At 30.2% G+C, this 13,654-nt stretch overlaps 1 protein-coding gene across 4 annotated transcripts in view; it reads left to right on the forward strand.

The window, feature by feature from the left end:
- The window catches only part of LOC125812740 (photosystem II reaction center W protein, chloroplastic-like), a 428,451-nt gene extending 416,260 nt beyond the window's left edge, over positions 1-12,191 (forward strand). For all 4 annotated transcript variants that reach the window (XM_049492235.1, XM_049492230.1, XM_049492226.1 and 1 more), the window contains exons 2-3: positions 10,939-11,066; positions 11,779-12,191. In XM_049492235.1, the coding sequence (XP_049348192.1) occupies positions 10,973-11,066; positions 11,779-12,083 (399 nt within the window). In that variant the 5' untranslated portion in view covers positions 10,939-10,972 and the 3' untranslated portion in view covers positions 12,084-12,191. The remainder of the gene's footprint in view (positions 1-10,938; positions 11,067-11,778) is intronic.
- Positions 12,192-13,654: the final 1,463 nt, after the last annotated feature.

The raw sequence follows: 13,654 nt of genomic DNA on the forward strand, positions 1-13,654 counted from the left end.
CAGCCGAAGACCAGCTTTATATATATATATATATATATATATATTTGACTGAATGTTGATTCGTTAGAAAATTTTACTTGAAAAAAGAAAAGTTATGTATCAACATATTTGGGTTCATAACTATAATAAAATAAAATCTTTAAAGTTCAATTATTATTTTTTTTAAATTAGAAAGTTAAATTATTTTAAAACATATGTAATGACTTTAAAAAAAATGAAAAAATAATATCATATAAAATTAAATGAAAAATATAAGAAATTGAGTTGTTTTTAAATGATAAGGTTGAAAAATATCTTCCTCTTGTTATACTCCTTAAACAATTAAGAACTTAGACTTTAATTAGGACCTTAATAGTTACTTATTTTTATTTGAATAAAAAATAAATATACATATATACCTTGATATTTATTGATTTAACAAATATATTAATCATTTCAATTTTTAATAATATTTGGCCCGTGACTTTCCTCTAATTATTCTAATAATCGAGACTTAAATAAGCAAATATCTAATTTACGAACAAGTGTTGAATTATTTGTTGACTTTTATTTAACACCTTGTTTGGTTGGTACACTGATTGTTCTTAAATTTTAGTATATATTCATTACCTTAATATCTTCTTCTAATTTTGTTGTTATTACTCTCTCTGTTCACTTTTACTTGGCAGACCCATTAAAAAAATAATTATTGATATAGATATTTTACCAAATTATCCCCTATTAAATGATGTCTTGAAAATAATTTGAAAAATAAGTATTTAATGTTAAGGATAACATGGGAAAAAAATATTATCTTTACTTGATATGTCAGAAGTGACAAGTAAAAATGAAAATTTGTTTTAGAAATAAGTAGCAAGTAAAAGTGAACGGAGGAAGGGAATATTAATTAATACTCCATCTGTCCATAATTACTTGTCCATTTTTTTTGTTTTTAGTTATCCCTAATTACTTGTCCATTTTGACAAATCGAGAAAAGACAAAAAAAATACTTATTATATCCTCAATTAATTACTTTGAAAAAGGTGAAATTTCTTTAAAATCTTAAGTTTTTATTTCACCAATTTCATAATTAATAAAGATAAAATGATAAACTCACTATGTCAATTATTATTTTCTCAATAGGTGTGTCGATTCAACAGTAGACAAGTAATTAAAGACCGAGAAAGTAATCTTATTTTACCCTTTATCCATCCTTTTCATGTTAGTTCTACCTCGTACTCTACTTTGCTCATAGGAATGCAATATCGTACATTATGAAATAATACCTAACAACCATCCAAACAAATTATAATTCTCCAAAATTTAGAGCATACCGTGAATTTAATAACAGTGCATTGTTAAGTCGTACTGGTTGATGACTCAAGTTATCGCCACAATTTCTGAGGAGAGACTTTTTCCAACTATTCAAGGAAAAATAGGAAATAGAAACGTCGATAAATTCATAATCTAGAGAGAAAAAAAGATTAGCCCATAATTGTGTGACTCACTCAACAATTTGTGTACAATGCTTTTAATCCAAAGCAAAAATCCTATTCTTGGTTACTATGTAGTAAGCATCTATCTCATCATGATACTTGTATAATCTTGGAGAGCTACAGTGAGTGTGTACATTTCAAGACATGCTCAAACCAAAATTTTGTCTCATTTGGTAACACTTTTTACTTGTGAAATGAACCGAAGTTTCAGTCCCCTTGACGGTTGAAATGCTTCCCTCAATATTTCCGGGATGGAACTTGACTCATTTAACACTAGAAAAGCAAAAAACTAAAGGATTCAATGAACCCTCATGAGAAAAGTAAAACGGGATGGAAAATAACATTCTTATTAACCATTTTAAAATGGTGTGGTGTCTAGTTGTGCACACCTCGACTATTCAACAAGCACAGGCACCAGATGACTTTACTCAACAAGGCTTAGGCAGAAGGAAACAAATCATCTTTATGAGTGTCAATATTCGGAGTTTATAATTCCTTAGGTTACATAGGTTTGTAAGTTTTTGTTGAAGTCAGAATTTAATGAAGTGGAGTTAAATCCTACAGAGATTTAGGTCGTGATTTTTTACCTTTTATGAGTCGGGGTTTCCACGATAAAATATTGTGTCATTACTTTATTTGTTTTACATAATGTAACTGTTGTAATCTGCAAAGGAACAGACATAATATATATGTTCCTTAGGCAAATCTGAGGGTCAGTATTCCAACAATTGGTATCAGAGCAGGTTATATTTATAGAGTCTAATAACTCAAGATAAGATCACTATGAATTCTGCACCTCCTCTTGGACACAGTGAATGTCAACGCATCAACATACCACCATTATTCAATGGACATTACTACACATGGTGGAAGGCGAGAATGGAGGATTTTATACAACCCCATGACTATGAATTATGGATGAGAATTACCGATGGTCCTCTTATTTCTATGATGAGGGATAATGAAGGGAAAGTCATTCCAAAGCCCAAGGCTCAATATGGAATAGCTGATTATCGAATGCTCGCAAAGAATGCTAAAGCTAAGTGCATCCTTATATGTGGACTTGGACCTGACGAGTTCAATCACATCTTTAGTTGTACTACAATGAAACAAATTTGGGACACATTAGTCAATGCACATGAAGGAACTCCCCAAGTAAGAAAATTTAGAATTGCTAGACTATCCACTGAATATGAAACATTTAAGATGTAGATTGGTGAATCACTTCAAGATATGATTACTAAATTCACTACTATTGTGAATGAACTGGTGTCTTTGGAAAAAATATATACTACTGAGGAACAGGTGGATAAAGTGCTGAGGACTCTACCTAGGTCATGGGATATCAAGGTCTCTGCAATTAGAGAAGCAAAAGATTTGACAACCATGAGCTTGGATGAACTTGTAGGAAATCTAAAGACTTACGAGATGAGTGTTGATAACACAAAAATGAGTAAAAGAAACAAAGATATGATTTTTTCTTTCAAGGCAACTGAGAGTGATGAATCTGATCTGGATGATGAGGATATAGTCGTGATCAACAAAAGCCTCAGAAAGCTTCTCAAGAAAGGTGAAAACTATGAGAAAAAACTGCCTCCGAGCAAAGAAAAAGAATCTGACATTGCTATGTTTACTGCTTGGGGAACACGTTCAAACAACTCAATTGAAGATGATATAAAAGATGTTGCTTTGATGGCCATGGAGGACTCTAAATCAGACATTGAGAAAAGGGAGGTAAATCTTCTTGGCCTTAAAAATAAACTATAATGTTTTTCAAAAAAAAAATTTATCTTCCTTTATTATAACTCTCATAGATAATTTTCAAGAGTTGAATGAAAATAGAGATCAATTATTGACTTCCTTAACCAGTTTAAAATTTGAATATATTGATCTTGAAAATATTAACTCTGATCTCAAGAAAGAAAATCAATTCCTAAAGGAAAATGTACAACAACTTGAGTCCTGCACTTTGACTCTCAAATCTGAAATTTTGAAACAAAGTGTTACTGGAAATGGGAAAGAAAAAACTAGTGGTGACCAAATCAAATGTGACCAAGATCTAATGAGGTTAAAAAATGAACTATCTTAGAAGAATAAATCTTGACCTGGCTAGAACTAAGTATGAGCTTGAGAGGGCAAATAAATGGACTCAGTCCTCAATGATTATGACTCAGCTCTGTAATAGAACACATAACACTAAAGTTGGAATAGGTTTTGTTAAAGAAGTCCCTAAGAAAATCTCTTATTTGTGCACACATTGTGGTAGTATTGGTCACTCAAGGGTTACCTGTCCAATAGTTATAACTCACATGAATAAAAACTTCAAAGCTGTTTCAAATAGAAAAATCAACCCTGTTAAAAGAAAGGAATCACGTCAAAGGAACAGGTTGGGGCAAAAGAAAAAATATAAAATTATTTTACCAATATGGATTAATAGAGATCTCATTCGTCCTTTTTATCAATACAAAGGACCCAAGCTAGTCTGGGTTCCTAAATCTAACCTTTGAATTTGCAGAAAAAGTGAGAGGAAGCAGACAACATTCACCAATGAACATATGTTGCTCCAGACGCATAATTGAAATCAGAAGAAATTCCTCTCACTTGCAAAAGAAAAGGATGGAATAACAGCTTTGACAGTGAAAAAAAAAGTTGAAAAAATGGGCAAGACTAAAGAACATAAATTGAAAGAAGGATGATCAACCTAGGAAAACACTTTCAAAAGGAATAATTTAGAATTTGGGATGATCAAGATCTCATGAGTATCCCTCAATGGCTAATGAACATTGCGCATACTGCCCTCTAATCTTGAATTTTATGCTCAATCTTGTACATTAAGTTGTATGTCTCTATACCACTTTTAAAGTCAAGTTATTCATGCACTACAACATTGTATTTGCATCTGTCACAGAAGAGAGACTTAGTAAAATTGGAGCAAAACTCAACATTATCCAGTGATCTAAGATATCTATACTACAATTGTTCATGACTAAATATAGAATCAATGCACGTGAACCTGTTCCTTCCATTTGTCCCAAAAGATATATACATGTTATATGCTCTATTTTTGGTGTTCTTTAAGAGGAATCTAATCACCTTTCTTATGATAAAATATAACCAGATCTCTACCCAAGATAAAAACTCTTCATCTCAAAGAACTCTCAATACCACTAAACAAATATCTTATTAAAAGTCTTATCCTAGTGTGTCTCTACAACTCACACCCTTCTCTTTCATAAACTTCTTAACCAAGAAATCATCTTTTTCTAAATTTGTGGAATAAAGTGTTCTTCAAGAAACATGTTCATGCTTGATTAATTACAATATATGGTTCTTAATGAAATTCTTGGAGATTCTAAGTGTAATGGTCTATCTAAGTTTATGATTAAGATGACTACGATGGATGACACCTCTACTTTGGTACCTTATAAAATAGAGGTTGTGGTGTAGAAAATAGGTAGTGATGGTTCTTAAGGGAAATCTTTATTGGGTGTGTCTAAAATTACTGAGGAAGTTTTGGAGGATGTACCATGTGAGGGGAAATATTTTGGGGACCTTATAGTTGAACAAAGTTTAGTTGTTAGCTAGGCTCAACTCGGATGCATCTAGTGAGGGGGAATCAATGGGGGACCCCTATGTAGAACCTAGTTCTTCTATTGGGATCCATATAACTGAATTTAAGGTTGATGTAAAAAATTATTATAGTTGGTGCCGCACCTGATAGTACCACGTCTAGGGAACAAATTGGGAGAACATGTTCCTCTACAAACGATGCTGACAAAATTTGTTCCTCTTATTGATTCAATTGAAATTAAAGATGACTCTATTGAAATTAGAGTTGTGAACTTTGGGAAGTAGACATTGCTCTTATGCAAGGTGATTACTGATTTTGGGGGTTAGAGATGAGTGAATTATGGTTTCTTCAGAGGTACAGGATTGATTGAACCAGTTCCATAAAGGTGAAACAGATCAAAAAAAAATTGAAATTGAAGTTATGTGTCACTCACCAGAATGCCATGAACCAACTGCATATGAACTATAATGTTGAACATGTAGGCCTACTACAGAAAAATAAAACACAAAGCTCAAGGTTGAACTTGCATAGACCAAGGCTATCTTTGAAATTGAGGAGACTACTAATTTTGTTAATCCAAAAGATGTTTTTTGTGCTTCTGAAAAAGGACTTTTATTTACTCTCTCATGCTCGATCTTTTGCTATTGTCTAGCCACTCTAGCCTTTGACCTTCCAAGTTTTTCTCATCACAAGTGTTTGATTCTATCTTTAATTTTGATTACATTTGTGGTGTATATATTTTTTGATTAATGCTAATGTTGGGTTTGAGTTTCAGGTTCATGTCTATCTTCTATGTTTGTGCAAATGCTTTGCTATAACTAACTGAGTTCTTGATTTTTAAGTGTTTGTATAGGTGATAGCCTAGTGGTAATGAGTATCGAATTTGCTTCTCGTAGTGTGGTGTATGCCTTCACAGTGTTTTATGATGTCAAAAGGAGGAAGTGCATGCTTGTATAATATTTATAACCCAATTGGGCTAACTTGATTCTCTAATGTGTTTGTTTTGTGTGTTGTGCTTTAAGAAACTGACATAACACATATTGATCTATTCACACAAGAAGCAATGGTTTGTCATCATCAAAAAGGGGGAATTTGTTAGATCGAGAAAGACTTTGATAATTGACAAATAGAGGAACATATGAAAGAAATGGATTGCGCTGAGATGTTCCTTTCAGATCGAATCCGACTGGGATAAGGAGAACGTCTACCACGCGAATTAGAAGTTATAAAGCGGTGAAAAGGTTGATTTTTCGACAAGAAACAAATGCAAAAAGGTTTCCTTTCATAAAAGAATTCCTTCAAGGAAGAGGAAGCGTGCATAAAATCGGTTTACAAGAATTTCCAAATTCCACACGGATAAGGAAGCAGAGTTGAAGCAGGAAAATGATTCTTGGTCTACTTAGTCTATAAATAGAGCAAAGATCTTCCAACGAATTTTGTGCACTTAAACAGAGAGTTACAAGCAGAATACAATCAAATAGAGGGAGTTTATATTTGAGTGATTTCTGATTACAAAGTGCAGCCAACGCAAGGAAATAAGATTGAAGAACCTGATCAATATTCATAGGCTTATGCTTTATAGTTCTTGAATCAAGTTTTCTTGTATTGAGTTTTTATCGAGTTGTATCTTTAATTCTTTCTAGATCCAATGAAGTATAAACTGGAGTAGGAATAGAGTCTTCAAGTTGGGGTGACTTAAAGACTTGGGAACATAAATCTTAGGGGGTTTGTGTTGTAGTTTAGGAATTAGAGTTAGTTCCTAGGATTGCAAGAGTTGTAATTCGAATTCATAACTTGAAGTGGGGTCGACGATCTAGTTGGTTGTTGGCGTCTAGGAATTAGAGTTTATAATTTCTTAGGTTACATAGGTTTGTAATCTTTTGTTGAGGCTCAAAGTTTAATGAATTGGAGTTAAATCCTACAAAGGTGTAGGTCGTGGTTTTTTACCTTTTATGAGTCGGGTTTTTCGCGATAAAATATTGTGTCATTACTTTATTTGTTTTACATAACGAAACTGTTGTTATCTGCAAAGGAACATACAAATATACATGTTCCTTAGGCAAATCTGGGGTCAGTATTCCAATATTATGTTCTTTCATGAACAAATGAATTTTTATAACAGACGTGTTCTTTCATAAACAGATATGTCTGTTCAATTGAAGACCTCTATATATTACAAAATAGTAAACTTGGTTATGAAAATATTTCTCTCTTCTAATTATATTTGATGACTTAGTTATGTTTGTTTACCGTTTTAAAGTTTGTTTGTTTTTTTCGTTGGATTGAGTCACTAAAATGGTTTAAATAGATATTTCTTTATTTTTTTTTAAATTTTGGTTTTGAATTAGAATGTCATATTAAAAAACTTTAATTACAAAATTCATTAAATAAATTGAGTGATTTTGTGGGTAAAATTTACATAATTGAGTGATTTTTAAGTTATAGATCAAAATTGAATAACTTTTTGAGAAAATATCATAATTAGGTATATTGTTGTTGTTGATCTTAATTATGCAGGGGTTTACTGATTTTAGTTTTGAAAACCACTGATACATCTATTATATATATATATATATATATATATATATATATATATATATATAAACTGCTAAAACAATTCTATAAGTAATAATATAAATAATATTTTTGACAGAAAATAAATAATAGGAAAAAGGTCTGAAATATATCTGAACTTTGATTGAAATTGTTGTAACAATACCGAACTTTGGAAATGATCTTAAATAGTGTATTTTAAAGATATATATGTGCCCACGTGGACATTGCATAATTATAAATAGTAACGTATGTGTCCACGTGAGACATATATACCTTTAAAATACACTATTAAATAGTGAATGGGGGTAAAAGGTCCTCCATGAAGTTTGGTATCGTAACAACAATTTCGATCAAAGATAGAGTATTTTTCAGACTTTTTTCCCTAAATAATATGTTAAGACTTCAGAAGAGCTTTAACTCGATAGGTATGCATTCTTGCCCAATTCTTTCACATTGTAGCACAATTTTCTCATGTACATTTCAAACTATTAATTCGATCTTGCACATTTCTCCTACTAATTGTAATACATGCATGGACATATTGTTAGGAAAAATTAAGAAATATAATCGAAGAAAAAGATAACTTTGAGGCATTATGAATCAACTTTCCTTAAAAAGATAATACTCGTATATTACTATATAAGAAGAGTGAATAAAATTCACTCTTCTTTCGACACGTGGCACCATGACCCACCTACTTTTATTTTATTTAAATCATATATCATATATATTACTATATATAATATAATTAATATAATAAATATAAGAAGAGTGAATAAAATTCACTCTTCTTTCGACACGTGGCACCAAGATGGCCCACCTACTTTTACATTTGGTTTTTGAAGATGGCCCACCTATCACAAATATGGCCCACCTACTTTTATACACTCCTCTTTCATTATATTTTAATTTTTTCCTTTTTAAATAGTACTAAAAAATAAATTTAAAATATCACAAATTCGATTAACTCTCAAAATTTTACGCGAATTGTATAATTAAGACGAAGGGAATAACATATATTATTTGAAAAATTACTATATAATTACTACTCTTCTTATATAGTAATATTTTAATTTTTTCCTTTTTAAATAGTACTAAAAAATAAATTTAAAATATTACAAATTCGATTAACTCTCAAAATTTTACGCGAATTGTATAATTAAGACGAAGGGAATAACATATATTATTTGAAAAACTACTATATAATTACTACTCTTCTTATATAGTAATATTTTAATTTTTTCCTTTTTAAATAGTACTAAAAAATAAACTTAAAATATTACAAATTCGATTAACTCTCAAAATTTTACGCGAATTGTATAATTAAGACGAAGGGAATAACATATATTATTTGAAAAATTACATTAACAATACCATAAACCACAATACTTAACAACTTACAATATTTGAAAAACATATTAACTCTCAAAATTTCACATGTGTCACATAAATTGGGACAAATGGAGTAACATATATTATTTGAAATTACGTTAAGAATATTATTAATCACAACTTAAAGTATTTAAAAATACATAACATATATTATTTGAAAATAATGTAAAAAATATTATAAATCATAATAATTAACAATTTAACGGATATTGTGCCCGTGCTTCCATTTAGAAGTGAGAATGTTTAGGAGCTTAGGGTTAGTCAGTCAATTGACCGATTTGCCCTTCTTCTTCAACTTCCTCTATTTACTACAAAAATAGTACTAAAAATCAATTTAAAATATTGAAATTTTGGTTAATTCTTGAAATTTCACATGTATTGCATAATATAATAGAGTGAGTAACATATATTATTTGAAAATTATATAAATAGTACTAAAATATAGTTTAAAATAGTACTAAGAATTTGATTAACTCTCGAAACTTCATATGTACTGCGTAATTGAGATTGAGTGAGAAATATATATTATTTGAAAAATAGAATAAATATGTGATATTATTAGAAAGAGCTTTAATATATATTTTAAAAATTATTTTGTCTTCCGTATATGATTTTCTGCATATATGTGGAGTTTTAAAGTTTTTAACATTTTAATATAGAAATATGATTATTTGAAAATTTTAGTACTTTCTTCATTTAAAATTTTCCTTGTTTTTCTTTTAATTTGTTCTAGATTTAAAAATTACATAAAAAGTACTTAAAATCACAATGTAATAATATAAGATATTAAAAAAACATAATTAAAAATCATAAAAGAAATTTTATTGACTCTTTAATTCCATATTGAAACAAAAGAAGTTTGTTTGAAAATAACATAAAAAGTAACGTAAATTAAAGTAAAATAACAACTAAAAATATTTAAGAATCATATAAGAAATTTGGTTGAGTTTCGTAAAAGTACCTACGTCACATAAAATGGAACAGAAAGAGTAATATATATTATTTGAAAATGATATAAGAAGTGCTATAAATCACAATAAATTAACAACTTCAAAATATATTGAACAAAATCACATACAAAAAATTATATAACTCTTCAAATTTCATCGGTGTCACATAAATTGAAACAAAGAACTACTCCCAATTTATGTTTTTTACTTTCCTTTTTAGTCAGTCCCAAAAGAATGTCACATTTCTATATTAAGTAACAATTTGATTATAAAATATTTATTTTACCCTTAATGAAATAATTTACAGTCATACAAATTTATATCATTCATTTTGGACCACAAATTTTAAAAGTCTTCATTTCTTTTTTAAACTCCGTGGCGAATCAAACTACCTCACATAAAATGAGACGGACGAAGTAATATACATTGGGCCCGCGCTGGCGCGGGAACCTAATAACTAGTATATTGGAGAAAATACAATCAATTATCTTTTAGATACAACAAAATTTTTGTATATATCTGTAAATTCAGAATATGATGGTCAAACTAACTAATATTGATATGAATTCAAACATAAAATCTTCAATATTTTAAAATAAAACTTTACATAATTAGATACTATATAAAATATATTTTAAATCACAATAATTAACAATTTGAAATATTTTAATGATAAAAAAAAATATCTTTTGATTGTCCAAATAGGACAATGTGCCTCTATCAAATGAAAAGAAGACTTATACTGCTGTTTTAAATGGATGTGGCTGGTTGGTCCACTTCATAAAAAAACAGTGGATAATATTAGATGACATGACACGTGGCTGAATACAATTGGCTCACAAGTGATAAGGAGCAATCCAAATAATCCATGTTGAGGTGTGGTTATGCTTTTTTCAACTAAAGATTATTGTTCATCCCAATTATATGTATGTTGTGTATGAATAAACTGAGTTGATAATAGCCCCATATCTTATTTGATATCAACAAAGAAGTTGAAGTTGTGATCATTCTCTCTCAGTAATACAGAAATGGCAACCATCACTGCTTGCACCACAACTTCTTCTGTGGCACGTGCCGCCCTCGTGCAAAGGGGATCTGTATCCCGCACCTCAGCTGTTCTTGGTACGTTCATTTTTTAGTTTAATTTCATGAATTTTGAAATATGATAGCATTAGTTCGTCGCGATTCTCAATCTCGAAAGTAAATTCATTCCTAATTAGCATGTCTATCATTCATCCGTTAGGGTTAGAGAACGGTTTTGAGTTCATACATCGGTTTGGAGAGATATTATTGGTCTCTTTTATATAGTTATCGATAATTTTTCCTAGGAACCTTTGAATTTAAATGAAGTCCAAAGTCCATAAGCACGTGTTCATCTTACATACGTATAACACACACATACACCTAAAAATTACTCTATTTTATTTCAACTCATGTGACATCTTTTATTTTTTGAGATTCAAATTTTGTAAACTTTGATCAATAATTTAAAATATATCTTTTTTACATTGAAAGAATTGCAAATTATAGTACTTTTAGTATTAACTTTGAATAGATAAATTTTGAGCCATTTGATTCAGTATAGCTTCAAAGATTAGTCAAATTGATTCTCAGGAAACACGAAGCACCACATAGATTAGGACAAAGTTAGAAAATAGTATTTATACCAAGTCAGAACTACTTTGAACCTCATAGCTTCAAAGATTAGTCAATTTGATTCCCAGAAAACTAAATGAGCCACATAAATTGGAACAAAGTTAGAAAATAGTATAAATATCAAGTTAGGACTAGTTTGAACCAATTAAGTTTAAATAGTGAATCCGTCTTTATTCAGGATTACCATCCATGAGCAAGGGTGGAAAAGTGAAATGCTCAATGGAAGGAAAGCCAAAGGGTGAATCAAAGTTGGGAATGGGAGAATCATTGATGGCAGCAGCAGTAGCAGCAAGCATGTCAAACCCAGTAGCAATGGCTTTGGTTGATGAAAGAATGAGCACTGAAGGAACAGGGCTACCATTTGGACTCAGCAACAATCTTCTTGGTTGGATCCTTTTTGGTGTATTTGGTTTGATTTGGTCTCTCTACACTGTCTACACTTCTGGAATTGATGATGATGAAGAATCTGGACTCTCTCTTTAAACTTTGTGTATTATTATGTGATACTATAATCAACTTTAAGTACTTCTTTTGATGTTGTATCTCTTAGACTCTTCAATCGAAGTATTGTATTTTTCCTTCTCCTCTTTCTAGCTACCTCTTTCAATAATCCTTCAATTTGTGATGCATTAAACATTGAACAAAATTAGTGATGTTTAGAAAGGGAAAAAAGAAATATGAGGTTATTGTTTACTCTATAAGTATATGTAGTCGAACAAATAATAATGTGATAAGAGTATCGCCCAATAAGGACTTGTGATTAATTATTTACTAAATTAAACTAATGTTAATCAAGATGTAAACCAGGTTCGTCTAGATGCCTAGTAAAGAACGAGTTGATGGGAAAGAGCTAGAGATCATGAAACGCATTTCTGAACAAGGAGGCAGGCGACCAGGAAGCTTTGCTTCTAGAATGCCGACTACATCGAAACAGATGTTATATAGGTTGATTATAATTCTTGCTGCCCGCTCGATTCCGAAGAATAAAGGGAGGGCTTGACCACAATTTTCCAAGTAAGAGATAGAATCTCACTAATTGGAAGGAAAGGGAGGGCTTCGATCCATTGTGATTTGCTTTCTTGGTATGGAGAGATTTCTGTCATAAAAAAGAGAGCTCCTAAACCTTATTCTACGGATCAAAGAGCGACATAATTCCCCATTCATCCGAAATAGTATTTTAGTAAAGAAGAGAGGAGCTCGACGCCAGGATGATAAAAAACTTAACACCTCTCATTCTTATTACTTTTTTAGTTATAATTATGAACTAACTAAAATAAAAATAAAATCAATAATGAATTGTAACAAACAAAGAGAGGATTTTGTGTTATCAATGAGATGAATGTTAGGGATGCTCCGGATGGTTCACTAAACCTATTGAGTTCTCGAACTATTTCTTCAGAATTGATTTACCAGTTATATATTGCTAATTAATCTAATTAGATTTACTCGTAGTATTCTCCTAAACTATTACTCGTCTATTCAAAATATATTGTCACACTTGTATTTTTATGAAATTAGTTTATTAAGAACGCATTAAATTTACGATATTTAATTGATCAAAGTAACTAGATATATCTTTATCTTAGCCATAAATTAACAAAATTAGATCAAGTCTTCTTTAATTCTTCTCTAGTCTAAGAATAATCTCTCTCAAGTAGTTGATAGAACCTAAATGTTTGTCAAACAATCAAGCAATTGTGCACAAAATTAAAGAAACAATCACAATTGATAATTCATATTAAGATTGAAAATAATCGTCAAACGTCAATATTCATGGTTTATCAGATTTTCAGAACGTGAAGTTTAACTTCACATAAACATGAAAGAAAAATAATAAATCATCCAAAAAAATATAAAAATAAATAATATGGAGATCAACAAAAGGCAACCGATTAAACTCTGACCTCCACAATGCTCCTACCTTTCTCTAACTGTGCAGAGTATGTATCTAAAAGATCACTTGGTAATTAAGGTGTACAAGAATAACATTAAATAGAATGTATTAGTAATGCTTGCATTGATTATACACAACTATTTCTTATACATTATTTGAT

This window comes from Solanum verrucosum, unplaced genomic scaffold (assembly GCF_900185275.1).
Source record: "Solanum verrucosum unplaced genomic scaffold, falcon-dt-bn FXZP01000235.1, whole genome shotgun sequence".
Lineage (NCBI taxonomy): Eukaryota > Viridiplantae > Streptophyta > Magnoliopsida > Solanales > Solanaceae > Solanum > Solanum verrucosum.